At 45.2% G+C, this 13,398-nt stretch overlaps 1 protein-coding gene across 7 annotated transcripts in view; it reads right to left on the reverse strand.

Annotated features, from left to right (window-relative positions):
* DENND1A (DENN domain containing 1A) overlaps positions 1–13,398 on the reverse strand; it is a 512,100-nt gene that overhangs the window by 50,169 nt on the left and 448,533 nt on the right. For all 7 annotated transcript variants that reach the window (XM_030294533.1, XM_032595666.2, XM_032595664.2 and 4 more), the window contains 3 exons: positions 12,282–12,353; positions 10,982–11,038; positions 2,050–2,181 (listed from right to left, as the gene is read on the reverse strand). In XM_030294533.1, the coding sequence (XP_030150393.1) occupies positions 2,050–2,181; positions 10,982–11,038; positions 12,282–12,353 (261 nt within the window). The remainder of the gene's footprint in view (positions 1–2,049; positions 2,182–10,981; positions 11,039–12,281; positions 12,354–13,398) is intronic.

Raw genomic sequence — 13,398 nt, forward strand, 5'->3', positions numbered from 1 at the left:
GGCCCATCCCCCCCGCAGCTAATCTGTCACCTAATGAAGAAGCGGCCGGCAGCAGTGAGCTGGCTGGCAGTTCACTTACGGCAAACTGATTAAGAATGTTCAACCAACAGCAGACTGTAGACCTTTCCAGAGAAAATAAATAGAGTGTAGACTGTATGCAAATGTGTTTGTCACTTTGACAGCACGTCTCAATTAAGGCATCTCGCGGCTGCGGGTAGGCTCTGTGGCTGCAGCTGTAAGGGAGAGCCCGCTGCATGGCTGATACTTGGGGCTTGACCTTAATCCGCATGCATGCATTAAGAAAAAAAAAATCCTGCCTTCCTGTACACTTGCATAATGCTGGCAGCCACGTGAGGGAAGTGACAAACGGGGAGAAAAAGCCACTTTCATCCTCTCCAGTTTACAGACCTGTGAAGGCACAGACAGTTCTTATTTCAACAGAGTTTGGGGTGGCTTTTTTAATTGTTTATCCCCCACCCGCACACATACACTCTTATTCTGCATTTAGCTGGGAATGACATTAAAGCGTCTCCACTTCTTGCTGAAATGGAAAGAAGGTTTTTCTCCATTTCAAATAGGGCCTCCTTTTTTGTGTTTCGAAAATGGAATGTTTAACACCATGAAATCCCTCTCCCCCGCCCCCTCTTTCTCTGTAATGGGCTTCAAACTCCAGCGAGGGGCTCTTTTCATGGGAAGGTTAGTGTGTGCAGGAATGAGGACAAAGGAAAGCAGGAAGCTGGCTCTAGAATGCCACGCTGGCTACAATGGGGGCTGTGCTTTCAGCAAACACCGCCAGGGAAATGGGGTGCAGATGTCTCCAGCAGGGCCTGAGCCCCGGAGGAGGCCGCTCTTGAGGGTGCAAAAGCAACAAACACAATCTGAAGATAAGCATTCAACCAAGGGAGCACTGCCCCCAAGAATGCCTCTGTCTTGTACTACATTTCCATTTTTATCACGTCCCTTTTAAGTGTAAAATCAGGAAAAGGGGTGACCCCCCACAACTTTACGACATATGAACGTATTATCTGAAAATACTGATTACACAGGAAGATTCTTATGTGTCAACAAACTCACCCCTTACAATAATAACCCAAAGCAACCATTTCATTAATTCTCTTCATTCCTAAATAGCTCAATGCCGGTACACAGTAGGCACTTGATAAATAAATGTCTGTTAAAAACAGGGCATTTAAAAATGTATCTAGATCCTTTACGTGACGGAAAAGCAATCATATTTAAGATAAAATAAAAGAGGCTATTTTAATTATGCTCCATCTGATAAATGGCTAAAGAGTCAAGCGATTTAAAAATACATAACCTTGCGAATTCTTGTTACAGTCACATCTCGCTGACAGCCATTTTTCACAAACCAAATAATTATGACTTTTGCTCATCAGGAGAGTCAATTGAAGAGAAATAAGGGAGAGTGCACAATCTATTTCAACTAAAATACAGCCACCGCTTGGAAATAGATTTAAAAATTCCGTTTTTCTACAGAATACAATGTTTTACTTAAGGGGGAAAAAAATCAAACAAATAAGACAATTTTTCAAATGCTCAGGTCATCAAAAATAGTTGGAGAAAGAATCAGATCTCTAGAATAGTAGTGTGGGTGTTTACTCTGAGAAGCACCACTCCCGATATTGATTTTCAGGAAGTACATTAATAAAGAACTCCTAATTGATTTTTTTTTTAAGACTTCGCTTGTTGCCTTTTATTTGAAGGTGCAAAGAAGGGCCTGGGATGCTAAAGTGTTCTAATGAGATGCTTAGCTAACGGAGGCACCTTAAACGGAGTGCCTTGGAGTGGGGGAGGCGGTAGCTGCATTTAATGACTTCATTCAAGAGTTGAGCTAGTTTACGAGCAGAGCCACGCTGTCTCAAAATTTTTGAGAGTTCACCTTCAAAACACGCTTGTAACCAAATAAACGTTCAAAGGTGTGCAAAACTCCACGGAGTTGTTTTGCCAACGAGAGCGGCAGTGGAAAGCCTGTCTGCTGCAGGTGCTATATATAGCTTCTGCTAAAAAACCAAAGGGCAGGGTACGTACCTGTCCGAAGTGGACAGTGATTGGCCTCCGGTCTTCTCGGAGCTTAGGGTCCTTGGCCTCCACCAGTGGGGACGGCACAGTCTTTGGCGGCTGCTCTTCCATGGTGGGGGCACAGCCATTCTCGGTGATGTCCTGCAGAGAGAAGCCAGTGGAGGTTGGTGTTGGGGTCGCGGCACCTGCTGTGTGCAGATGCTCCCTCCAGGCCCATGGCCAAGGGGCCTGCCCCGGAACACACCCTCTGGGATGTTCAGAGCCCGTTCTCCTCCGGGCGATGGAGGAAGCAGAAGGCTAACTTGGCTCTTTGACTTTTAAGGATTAGAGAAACCCAAATCATACACGTTAAATTACAAAAACCAGGTAACAATTCGTAACAGTGGGGGGAAAGTCTTTTTGTTCTATTACCTTGCACAGCTATTTCCATTTTTACATATTCACTTTGTCCACATGCAGACATTTAAAAATTACTTGCAATCACAGCTCATGCATAATTTTACATTCTATTTTCTCCTACTATATTATAAGCATTTCCACAGTACTAGTCATTTTAATGATAATTTTAATAGATGCATAATATTTCATTGAGTGGCTATATAATAACTTAATAACCCACTCTACTGTTATTGGGCATTTAGGCTATTCCGTGTGTGTGTGTGTGTCTTTCTAAACACCATAGTGATAAACATTGCAGTTTTTCTTTCTTTTGGATTACTTCTTTTATAGAAATCCCTAGGAATAAAATTACTAAGTCAAAAGATATAAACATTCTAAGCCTTTTTATTCATTCTACCAAATTGCCTTGCAATTTACACCAACTACTGACAACGGATGAGTTATCAGCTTCATGGTACTTGTTAGCCTTATCATTTAAAAAAATGTATTGCTAATTTAAGAGGTGCAAAATTAGACCTCATTGTTGTTTTAATTTGCATACTTTGTTATTTGTGAGTGTGGACACTTTCTCCACACTTGCTTCCTGATGATGTTACTGTCTGTGAGAATGAGGTGTTTATGCTCTATCTTTCTTAGCCTTTATCTTTCTGGCAAAGAATGACGAGACCGAGACCCGGGTCTGAGTTAGGATTTTATGACTTGGAGAACACTTACGGAACCAAAAAGTAATATTTTTAAATTCAGAAATTTACACTGAATTTGGACTTCTGGTGAAGTCAAAGTATAAAGAAAAGAAAAACCCCACTGTGCAAAAGGCAGGGAATGGTTCCTTTGGTTCTTTGGGAGGATGATGGTGCCCACTTGTGCTCTGTGGACCACGTGTTTTACTCAAGTCATGAACGTTGCTTAGATTCTCATTGGAACAAGGCAGAGAATAAATGTACAAATAAAAAATTTTTAAAAACCCCATTTAAATGATAATAATTTTGGGGCGCCTGGGTGGCACAGTCGGTTAAACGTCCGACTTCAGCCAGGTCACGATCTCGCGGTCCGTGAGTTCGAGCCCCGCGTCAGGCTCTGGGCTGACGGCTCGGAGCCTGGAGCCTGTTTCCGATTCTGTGTCTCCCTCTCTCTCTGCCCCTCCCCCGTTCATGCTCTGTCTCTCTCTGTCCCAAAAATAAAAAATAAAAAACGTTGAAAAAAAAATTTAAAAAAAAATAAATGATAATAATTTTTTTTTTTTTACCAAGTAAAAATAACTCCCAGTCAGAATGAAATAATAAAGGAAGGGCGCCTGGGTGGTTCAGTTGGTTGGGTATCCAACTTCGCTCAAGTCATGATCTCACAGCTTGTGAGTTCGAGCCCCGCATCAGGCTCTGTGCTGACAGCTTGGAGCCTGGATCCTGCTTCGGATTCTGTCTCTCCTCCTCTCTCTGCCCCTCACCCGCTCATACTCTGTCTCTCGCTCTCTCAAAAATAAATAAACATTAAAAAAATTTTTTTTTAAAGAATGAAATAATAAAGGAAATTTCCAATTCTTTTCATTGCTAAAACAAAGACATATTTCGGTCAAGACACACGCCTTTAGTACTCATTAAATTCTGCACACAAAAGACTTGACAACTGGTTGCTTTTAACCTAGCCAAATAAAGAGAATGGTGGCCAATGGAACAAAGTGGTCCTCTCTCGGATAATAATGCGTTAAGGAAGAAACACACATAACATTTGTGAGCCTCAATCTCCTCATCTGTAAAATGGGGATATGGTAGGTAGGAGGAGTAAAGGAGATAAAACAACATAAGTGCGTCTAGAACATTATTGCTCAATAATGTCCTATGTACAGCACTTAATAATAATGGAGTGCTTACTAATAATAAGGTATAGACTTTATTATAATAAACTCTAGGGATCTATCTATCTATATTCAACCCCACACACTCAGCTGCAGACTCTGGTCCTGCCTGGTGACAACACAGGGAGGTGATGGCCTCTTGGTTTCACAGGAAGGGCTTGCATTAAGTGGCCCCCAAGTCTTAGCTTGGCTGAGGCTGCGTGATGAGAGGCTGCCGACAGCCAATTAGAAAGGGCTCTTTTGGAAAGGGGCTGCCCTAAGGTGCTCAGGTCAAGTGGAACAAAGAGGGGGAGGGGCTCCATCTGCACCAGAAAGTAACAAAGGGCAAAGGGGGCATTCTGGATCCAGGTGGGGTTACTGAGAAGACAGACACAAAGGTTGGGTAAAGCCAAAGAGTAAAAAAAAAAAAAAAAGAGAGAGAGAGAAAAAGAAAAAATAAATCCACTTTTAGTTCAGGAAAAATATTGTGCGTGTGTGTGAGTGACTGGCTATAAGAAGCAGTAAGGTTACATGGTAAGAAAATATTCACAGTAATAAAATTATAAGATGATAGCCTTTTAAAAAAATATATGTGGTGGTTTGGGGCAAAGTGTCTTAGTTTAAGCTTGTAAGTAAGCACTGTCTTCTAGTTTTGTTTTTACCATCAACTAGCTGATCTTTCCAACCTTTTTGTACCTATTCATTTGTACAACCGGGAGACCACCACCCGCCTGGTGAACTTCAAAGCTACGGGAAGAATGAATTAAAGGAGACAGAACACAAGGGAGCTTGAAAAATGTTACATTCCCGTGCAAACGGAACCTTCGATCTGTATCCCCGGGGGGGGGGGGGGGGGGGGGGGGGATGGAAAGAGCGCTATCTAAGAGGAGCTCCCTTCGTTGTGTTGAGCGCCCACTATTGGCAGGCACTTTTCCAGACCCTTGACCTTCACCAACGTACTTAGTTTCCACAGCAACCATGAGGTAAACAGGATGATGGCTCTTTTATAGGTGAGGAAACAAGGCTTAAAGAGGGCAACTCACCCAAAGCCACACAAGCTAGAAAGTGGAGGAACCAAGAACTACAGGATTTCTGGCACTTATACTGACATCAACTCATAACAGCAGCATGCGTGAAGACATCCTGAGCTGAGGAGGTGCTCAAGAGACCGTGAGGTGTGATCCCTGGAAATCCCTACTGTTAACACTGACCTTATGCTGCCGTGCCTCACGGTCTCTTTGCACTTATCTGCTTGTCCCTAAAGACTGCCTTCCTTGGGGTTTGGGTTCTCTGCCCTAGAGCCTGCAATATATAGTAGTACGTGCTCTCTAACAAATCTTTGTAAATCGAATTGAACATTTGGAAAGCAAACGTGTCCAATATACAAATGTGCTTGTGTATCAAAAAACAATGCTGCACGTTAATTTTCTTCAGTTAGAAGATCCTGAAGTGCATAAGACTTCTCACAGTCCCGTGGCTTGCCCCGCTAACTTACTAACTTCTTCACTCTTTCCTGCAGCTGGGGAAGGACACCTCACTGCTTCCTCCCAGGGAGAGCAGAGCTGGGAGGAGCCCTGGTAAAGAAAGAAATGCGGCCAACTCTGTTGTACCTACTGGCAGAGATCTCACACATAGTAGAGATCCTGTGATTAAAGAAATTGTGGTCTAAGAACTGAGAAGCTGTCAGCAAAGGGTTTGGGAAAACAGGCTCTCCCAAACCCATCTGGAGGGAATACAAATTGGCAATTTATATCAAAACCTTAAAAGAGGTGCATGCCCTCTGGCCCATTAATTACATTCCTAGAAATTTATCCTAATGAAACAATTAAGAATTCCTGCAACGTTTTACTTATGAGAATACCTGCCTAGAAGAAACTGGAACTAACTTAAGTATCCAACAAAGGGACTGACTAATGTATATATGCCCATCAGATAAAATTTTCCGCAGCCACGCAAAACAAGGACGAGCGGAAGAGAGAGACCTTTAGTGGTCTGGGAAATGCTCAGAATATAGTAAGTGAAAATGCAGGTTATAAAACAAGGTCATTTTCTTTTTGCTTGTCTGATTTGTTGAATTGTCTCCAATAAACATGTTTTTTGTTGTTGTTGTTGTTTGTTTGTTTGTAAACAGAAGGGGAAAAAAAAAGACTATGGAAATGTCATTTTGAAAAAGCAAAACCAAGAAGCTGACAGGAAGGGTAAATCTGTTCCTTCCTTCCCGAAGGGTCACAGGGGAGGGAGGCACTAGACACAGCTGTAGATCGGAGGCCACGGCACGGTGGCGAATCTCTTACCAGGAGCCCTGGGGGCCCTACCAGTTCCCATCTCTTGGTAAAGCCAAGGAGTCAGAAAATAATTCAATTCCCATCACCTTCCCTAAGGGTTTGCTGGAATCAAACAGCATGACTAGGGTCTAACCTCCACCTGTCCGTGGAAGAGGCAGGGACACGTACAGTAAGTCACCGGACAGAGTACCTCTGAGAAGGCAGAAGGCAGAAACCTAGGGGAGGCGGGGGGCGCTGAGTGGCCTTGGGTACAAGCTAGGGAGGGGGCTGGACCCAGAAGGAGCTGAGGACAGGACTTCATGAGGCAGAGATGTAGGTAGAGACTTCCTGGCCCAGGGGTATGTAGAGAGCACAGCCCGGTTAAGGAAGGGCAGGTGACCCAGCGGCTGGGGCATTTCAAGAACCCCCTGGCTGAGGTGGAGGAAGGTTTGAAAAGTCTGAAAGGTTTTAATCAAGAGAGTGACTCAGAGCTGTGGCCTAGAAAAACTGCTCTGGTGGCTGTGTGGATGACCAAAAGGACGGTGACCCCATGTCAGCCATGCTCTCAGGGTATATGCACACGTGGGTGTCTGGGCAGATCGGCTGCCCCGATGTGGGACATGAGGAAACGAATAGGATGAAAATTCCCACTTAATGAGTGGCTACTAAGTGTTGCTGTTGCAAGGCATTACCTCTTCTAATCCTTACAACAATCCAATAAAAATGGATCCTTCTCCTAGTTATAGATGAGAAAGAACTGGGTTCAGAGAGGTCTAGTAACTTACTCAAGGTCACACAGTTAATATCCTACACAACCGGCTCATCTACCTCAGGAGCTCAACTGCCACCCCGTGGCGTGGCGCCAGGGGTTTAAAGGCAGGTGTGAGGCTGAGCCCTTAATATCGGCGACTCAGATTACTGGTCTCCAAGTTCAGATTCGTGCAGCACCCTTCTTTTCCAGGCTACCTCACGCCGCGGCAAATGAAAATTAAAATGTGGATATTGATATCGAAACAATATCCAAAGTTGGAAATTTCTGTGAATGAGGCTGCGCCGTTATTTTAATGTGTTGGAGACAGGGAGCTGACAGTTGTGTGATAAGGTGTGAAAATGTCTGTTCTACGCGAGTCTACCTAGATCTGCCTGCCCCACACGCACTTACTCCCTTCAGTACACTAGGAGATGTTTGGCCAGAAACTCGAGGCTTCGCTAACCCAGCTGTGAATTTGCTCCTTTCCATCAAAAGCTCTTTATCAACAAGCTCGATTTGTGTCTCCAAGATCAAAGATTTAAAACTTTATAAAGGGCTGTGAAATGGGCCCATTCGATTCAGTCACTCTAATATGGAAGAAAAAAGGTAATTCTTCAGGGGTTTCCCAGGAGACGACAAAATGACATTCTGATGTGAATATCTTAATGCTCCTTGCAGGTGAGAAGGAGTGTGTGTGCGGCCACTGTTTTCCAAACAGCACTCCGATGCCACCCTCGTGCGACGCTGTAGGAGTGCAATCTGTTGACAGTCACAAGCCCAGCCACACGGCGGCGCTCTTCTGGAGGCCAGGTCTGGTGGTGGTGGGGGGGGGGAGATGCTCTGGAGGAAAGCACTACACTCTGTTTAGAAAGCGACAGCCGGGAAGCATCTTGGCCATTTCTTCTTCTTCCTAATTTTGAGCTTGACTTCAAAGAAGGCCAAGCTACAGAAGAACTTGACCACCTTGCTGCATTTGTCCAGAGAAACATGTTATTATCCATCCTTCTTCTTCTTCTTCTTCTTTTTTTTTTTTTTTTTTTGTTGTTGGGCTGAAGCAGAGCAGGTACGGAATAAAGCCACACTATAGTATCTATTAACAATTATTTGCCAATGGTCACACGGATACCGTGAAAGCTCCTCTTTCAGATGCTTTGAAAATCTGCTGCACAAATGAACAAGGGATGGAAAAGGGGCCCTGTGCAGTCATATTAGAGATGGACCCTCCACACACCATGGTGACCTCTCCGCAGGTCGGCCCCACATTTTCTATTTGCAATTCAAACCCAAGGCGGGAGCGCAGAGGGCAAGATTGGGTTCTTGATTATATCTGCGAGGTCACCATCACTATGCAGAGTTAGAGGAGGCCAGGTGGCAACCCAGTACATTTGAAAATTGGATCTTTGTTGGGAACTGCCTCAATTTCATAGCAGGAACCAAACTTGAGATGTCTGTATTAGACGCATCTGGGGAGCCACACGGATATGTTGCTGTGTGAAGGGGGGTGGGGGGTGGGGGGGGAGGGGAACAAAAAAAAAGCCAAGGAAATATTTTCTGCCGCAGTGAGAGAGGTCAGATGAAGCCAAATCCTAAATTAGCTCAAGAAAGGGAGCAGGAGAGCACATCACTGAAGACCAAGTCCTGTCTGCACTGAACAATGCTAGAGTTTCAATTACAAAATAGCTCTTCCAAGAACAACTGCAAAATATCAAGCCTGTAGAAATCTGTAAGACCGAAGGGGGGAAAAGTGAAAATTGAAAAAGGTGCACTAATAGATCTGTCAACAGTCCGATGGTGACAAGCCACATTTCTATAAAATGCCTTCACCATTTGTGTCACCTGAAATGTACTGACACTTTCTATAGAACATTATCTCCTGAAGCTATTCTTGAAAAGACTGGCAGGGGGAAGAGGAGAAGGGGAGGGAAAAATCTGCTTTAGATACTATCAAGGAGAGGAAGGGGGGGGGGGGGAGCGGCGTGGAAGGAGCGCGATCTGGATTGTTTAAGTGAAGCTTTGAACAACAACATCACAAAACCGGAGCGGAACCGGTTATTTGCAGAAATGCTACGTATCATAAAAAGAGGATTTTCGGAAGGCCCAGCGCTTCCGTGTACCAGGAGGGAGGCGATGGCCTGCAGAGAGCAGATCCGACCAATAAGGAACATCTGTCCTCCGCCTGAGGAGGGACCCCTTTCTTTACTTACTTCCAGTAGTATTCTAACACCAGCTGAGCCGAGATCAGGTCATCAAGGAGGGAAAATTTGGTGAGAGAACTCCCCCCTCCCTGTCACTCTGTATTTTATCCCACTCAGTTACACGCGGCTGGGGTAGGAGATAAAAAAGTATTGTATAGGACTTAACATCCAAGAATTCCACCTGCCGGCCTCTGGCAGGGTGCAACAGACCACAGTTAAGGTCTATCTGGATTTACATGACAGGAGTTTTATTTCGGGACTTGAATCTTGGCCGTTAAAAATTCACTCTCAGCTGAAACTAGGAATTTAAATGCTTAGTCAGAACAAATTATTTTGCAATTAAAAGAAAGGAATCAATTCCTTTGACCATTGCAAGTTAATGAGAGGTCCTTTCTGACTTCATAAAATTAAAACTGCTTTCAATTTTTTAAAAACTGCCAAGATAGACAAAGGCCCTTGTTCGAGTTGCACACTGGGGGGTGTGGGATAACGAAGTCAAGTGCTCCCAAACATCTTTTGGAAAAGCAAACACTTGTTTTAGACGGGCAGTAAGAAATGCTGTTGTCGTAAGAGCATGGATGCTAGAAATGGACGGGTCTGGAACCTGATCCCACTTCTGTAGGCTCCAGCAGTGTGTCCTTGGGCAAATTCCTTCACCTCCGAACCACAGTCTAGTCTCTTTACACACAAAATAGGAATAATACCCCGCCCCGGGGCTGTTCTAAGGCTTAAATGTAAAAGCCCCCAGCACGGACCATCCTTAGGAAGTGGTGACTGAAGGGTGACAACAGTAATACTGATGACATTCATCATAATATAAAAATGCCCTCTGCTACGTTCACCTCCCTGTACAAGGCTAGAGAATCAGGCAGGGGACTCCGGGCCAGCGTGCAGCTGTAGGTTTCATACCATTTTACTGATGGTCCAGGAAGATAATCAAAGTCCTCTCCCTGTCTCCCGAGAGTCTGAAATGGGAACTGCTGGGCTCCTCTTGGTGAACCCACCACCGTGAGGAGAGCCCGCGGCGTCCTCCAGAAACCCACCCTTTGTACCCTATGTCTGCATGGTGGCCAGGTGCCTGCCGGGATCATGGCAGTCATTTCCCTGGAGATGCTTCTGGGTTTTGGTCATAAGCAGCCCCAGGGCAGAGGTCGGCTGTGGTGCCCAGATGGGGGGCGGGGGGTGGGGGTGGCGCTGAGCCAATTTCGATACAGCCCGGTGAACCCCAGGCCTGGTGGGGTGGGCAAGGGGCAGATTGGCAGTGGGGACTCTGAACTTGCTTGCCTTTGTGGGTTTAAGCCAGTCTTAATGTTATTTGAAGACAGTTTTTTTGTCTGTGAATATTTATAACAGTGTGAAAACTCCCGGACAGCTGGTAATGCATTTTGAAGTGTGCTAACAACACTGTATCAAACAGCCCTCTATTGATCACATCATACTTTTTTGTGGCCACGCATTTCATACACGGTGCTTATACATTTTGAATAAGAACTTCAAGTACCTTTTGCTTCAAGCGGTTTTTCACCTCTTTTATTCCCATTTTTGCATGATCTTTTGCCTGCATGAAAAATTAATTTAAGTTAAGATTCCCTCTCTGTTTCCAGCAGGGACTATGCTTGATTTCAATCCGTCGTGAATCACCTTCTCTGATTACTAGAAAAAGGAAGGAAAAATGGGATCATCAAGTTGAAAACATAATGGCTATGAAAACAAATACAACGTTAAGAGGTTAAAAAAAAAATCCCTTAAAGAGGCTATGGAGATTTTATTTTCTGCATTTTGATGGCACTGATTCCCCCCCCCCCCTTCCAAAGCCCTTCATCTGCTCTCTATGATTATTTATCTCAGCAGCCCGGTGATAGCCACCAGTAAGTGTCGAGCAGCAGCTTTTGAGGCTGCCAGAATCGGAATATCTATTACATTTCACCAGGGCAGGGCCTCAGGACCAATTTTCTGCCGGGGCTGAATGGCCTGAGCAGACACGTTGCTGGGTGCCCCTAGTGCCGTTCCTTAAATCTCATTTCGGCACACACCCTAGCTTTTATTTTCTGTCGTTTCAGACCTGTGTGGTTCTCTTGGCAGGCCACCCGCCCGGTTAAAATAACTACAGTTTAAGCACGGAAAGGACTAACAAAATTAAAAATGGAAATAAAACAAAACCACCCCAGTTAAGTGGCTCACAGTCAAATTAGCAAGCAAGAGAAACCATGAGAAAAAAAAAAATACTTGAGGCTTGTAAAAGATGGCACATCGGATCGGGAACTGACGTGTTCTCCTATTTTCTCTCTGCTTGTGGGCATGGGTTTCACAAACAATGCACGTCCTATAGGGCAGTGGTGAGAGAGACTGATGAAGAATTTGGGACAAAAATCAGGGAGTGTGTCCCACCGTGAACGGTCTTCAGTAACCAGCAAAGGAGCTGCTTTATTTTGACGTGATAATGGGGATACCCACAGGAAAGGTTTTACCAGAACATTCCGCAGACCACGCCTCCAGGTCCCAGGGACACCGGCACAGAACAGCCAGCATCTTAAGCCACCCAGTCTCTATTTTAGTACAAGCTAAAACCAGTAGCTTCCCATTTCTTGAGGGCAGCAACTGTGAGCACAAACAGTTTCAATGAAAAACAACACCGACCTGGTCACAAAATATCAACACTACATGATTCTAAGAGCCTCGGAAGCTTTAGGATACAGCCAGCCCCTGATTCACCTCTGCAAGGCAGGGTCAGGTGTAAAGAAGGGTTTAGTCATGCTAAGGGACAGATCTGTTTGGATCCTGAGTGCAAGACCCGTACTCACAAACTTATAGACAGTCTTCATAGCTGGGTTCGCCTTTGTTTTCACGGTATTCAGAATGGCTCCGCTTCCTTTCTATAATAAAAACATCAATTGGCAACTTGGACTGCAGAGAACAGTAGGCCAACACCAACAGAAACCTCTTCCCTTTAAACAAGTTAAGCAACATTCCAAGAGCATGTAATTTAATTAGAGAAACAGGCCTAGATGGTAACTGGTCCTGGGCAAGTAGTTACGGCCATGGTAGAATCACTATGGGTGGTTCTGGGAGAGCAGGGTGCGGATCCAGACACTGATAACTAGGCGCAGGGGGGCCCAGTATTTTGGTTGGCACCAGTCTGCTGGCTGGAAGAAAAGCTCTTCCCAGGCTCTCTGAGACAAGCTTTCCCCACGGCAATCTATGACTTCTCAAGAAATTCTAGTTTATTTGGCTACCCGGAATCATGTGCCTTCCTTTCCTCACCTTGGTTTTCTGTGTTGTTAGTTTTAATCACTCTGGCAGGCTGCCTCCCTTAACATTGATATCTTGAGAAAAGGAAAGAATGAGTAGCCATCAACATTAATCATGGCTCTCGTACACATCCGACATACCAATTTCTTGGTTTAGGTTCTCTGGGAGAGCGGGGAGAAGAGGAGGAAAGATGGCTTTCCCAGGACACAAAGGAGGCCAAGGGATGGAAACGTAGTGCACAGGCTCTAGGTATTTTGTGAGCCCTCACTGCGGAGGCACCTGTGTTAGCCTTGCAGGATATGGAGTCACGGGAAGGCTGGCCTTAGCCGTCAAGGACCTCCAGTATGGGGGGGGGGGGGGGGGGCCCAGGGTAAATAGCCACAGCTGAAGGTCCTGAGGGCCGCACTACCTGTGTGCGCAAGGCGCGTGGAGGCAGCTCGTGGTCTGCAAGGTCAGAGAAGGAGTTAAGAGGATGAAGCATTTGGCCTGGTCCATGAGGGATGATGAGGAGTTCACACAGGGGGATAGGATGGGTAAGGGCATTCGAGAGATAGGGAAGAGCACATTAAAAAAAGTGCAGAGGCTGAAAAGCCATGCGATCCTAGGAAGTGGTCAGTGCATCATGGGAGGAATGGCCAGCGGGGCTGAGGCCAGATGAGGTCAGCTCAC

The sequence above is a fragment of the Lynx canadensis genome, chromosome D4, assembly GCF_007474595.2.
Source record: "Lynx canadensis isolate LIC74 chromosome D4, mLynCan4.pri.v2, whole genome shotgun sequence".
NCBI classification, from domain to species: Eukaryota; Metazoa; Chordata; class Mammalia; order Carnivora; family Felidae; genus Lynx; species Lynx canadensis.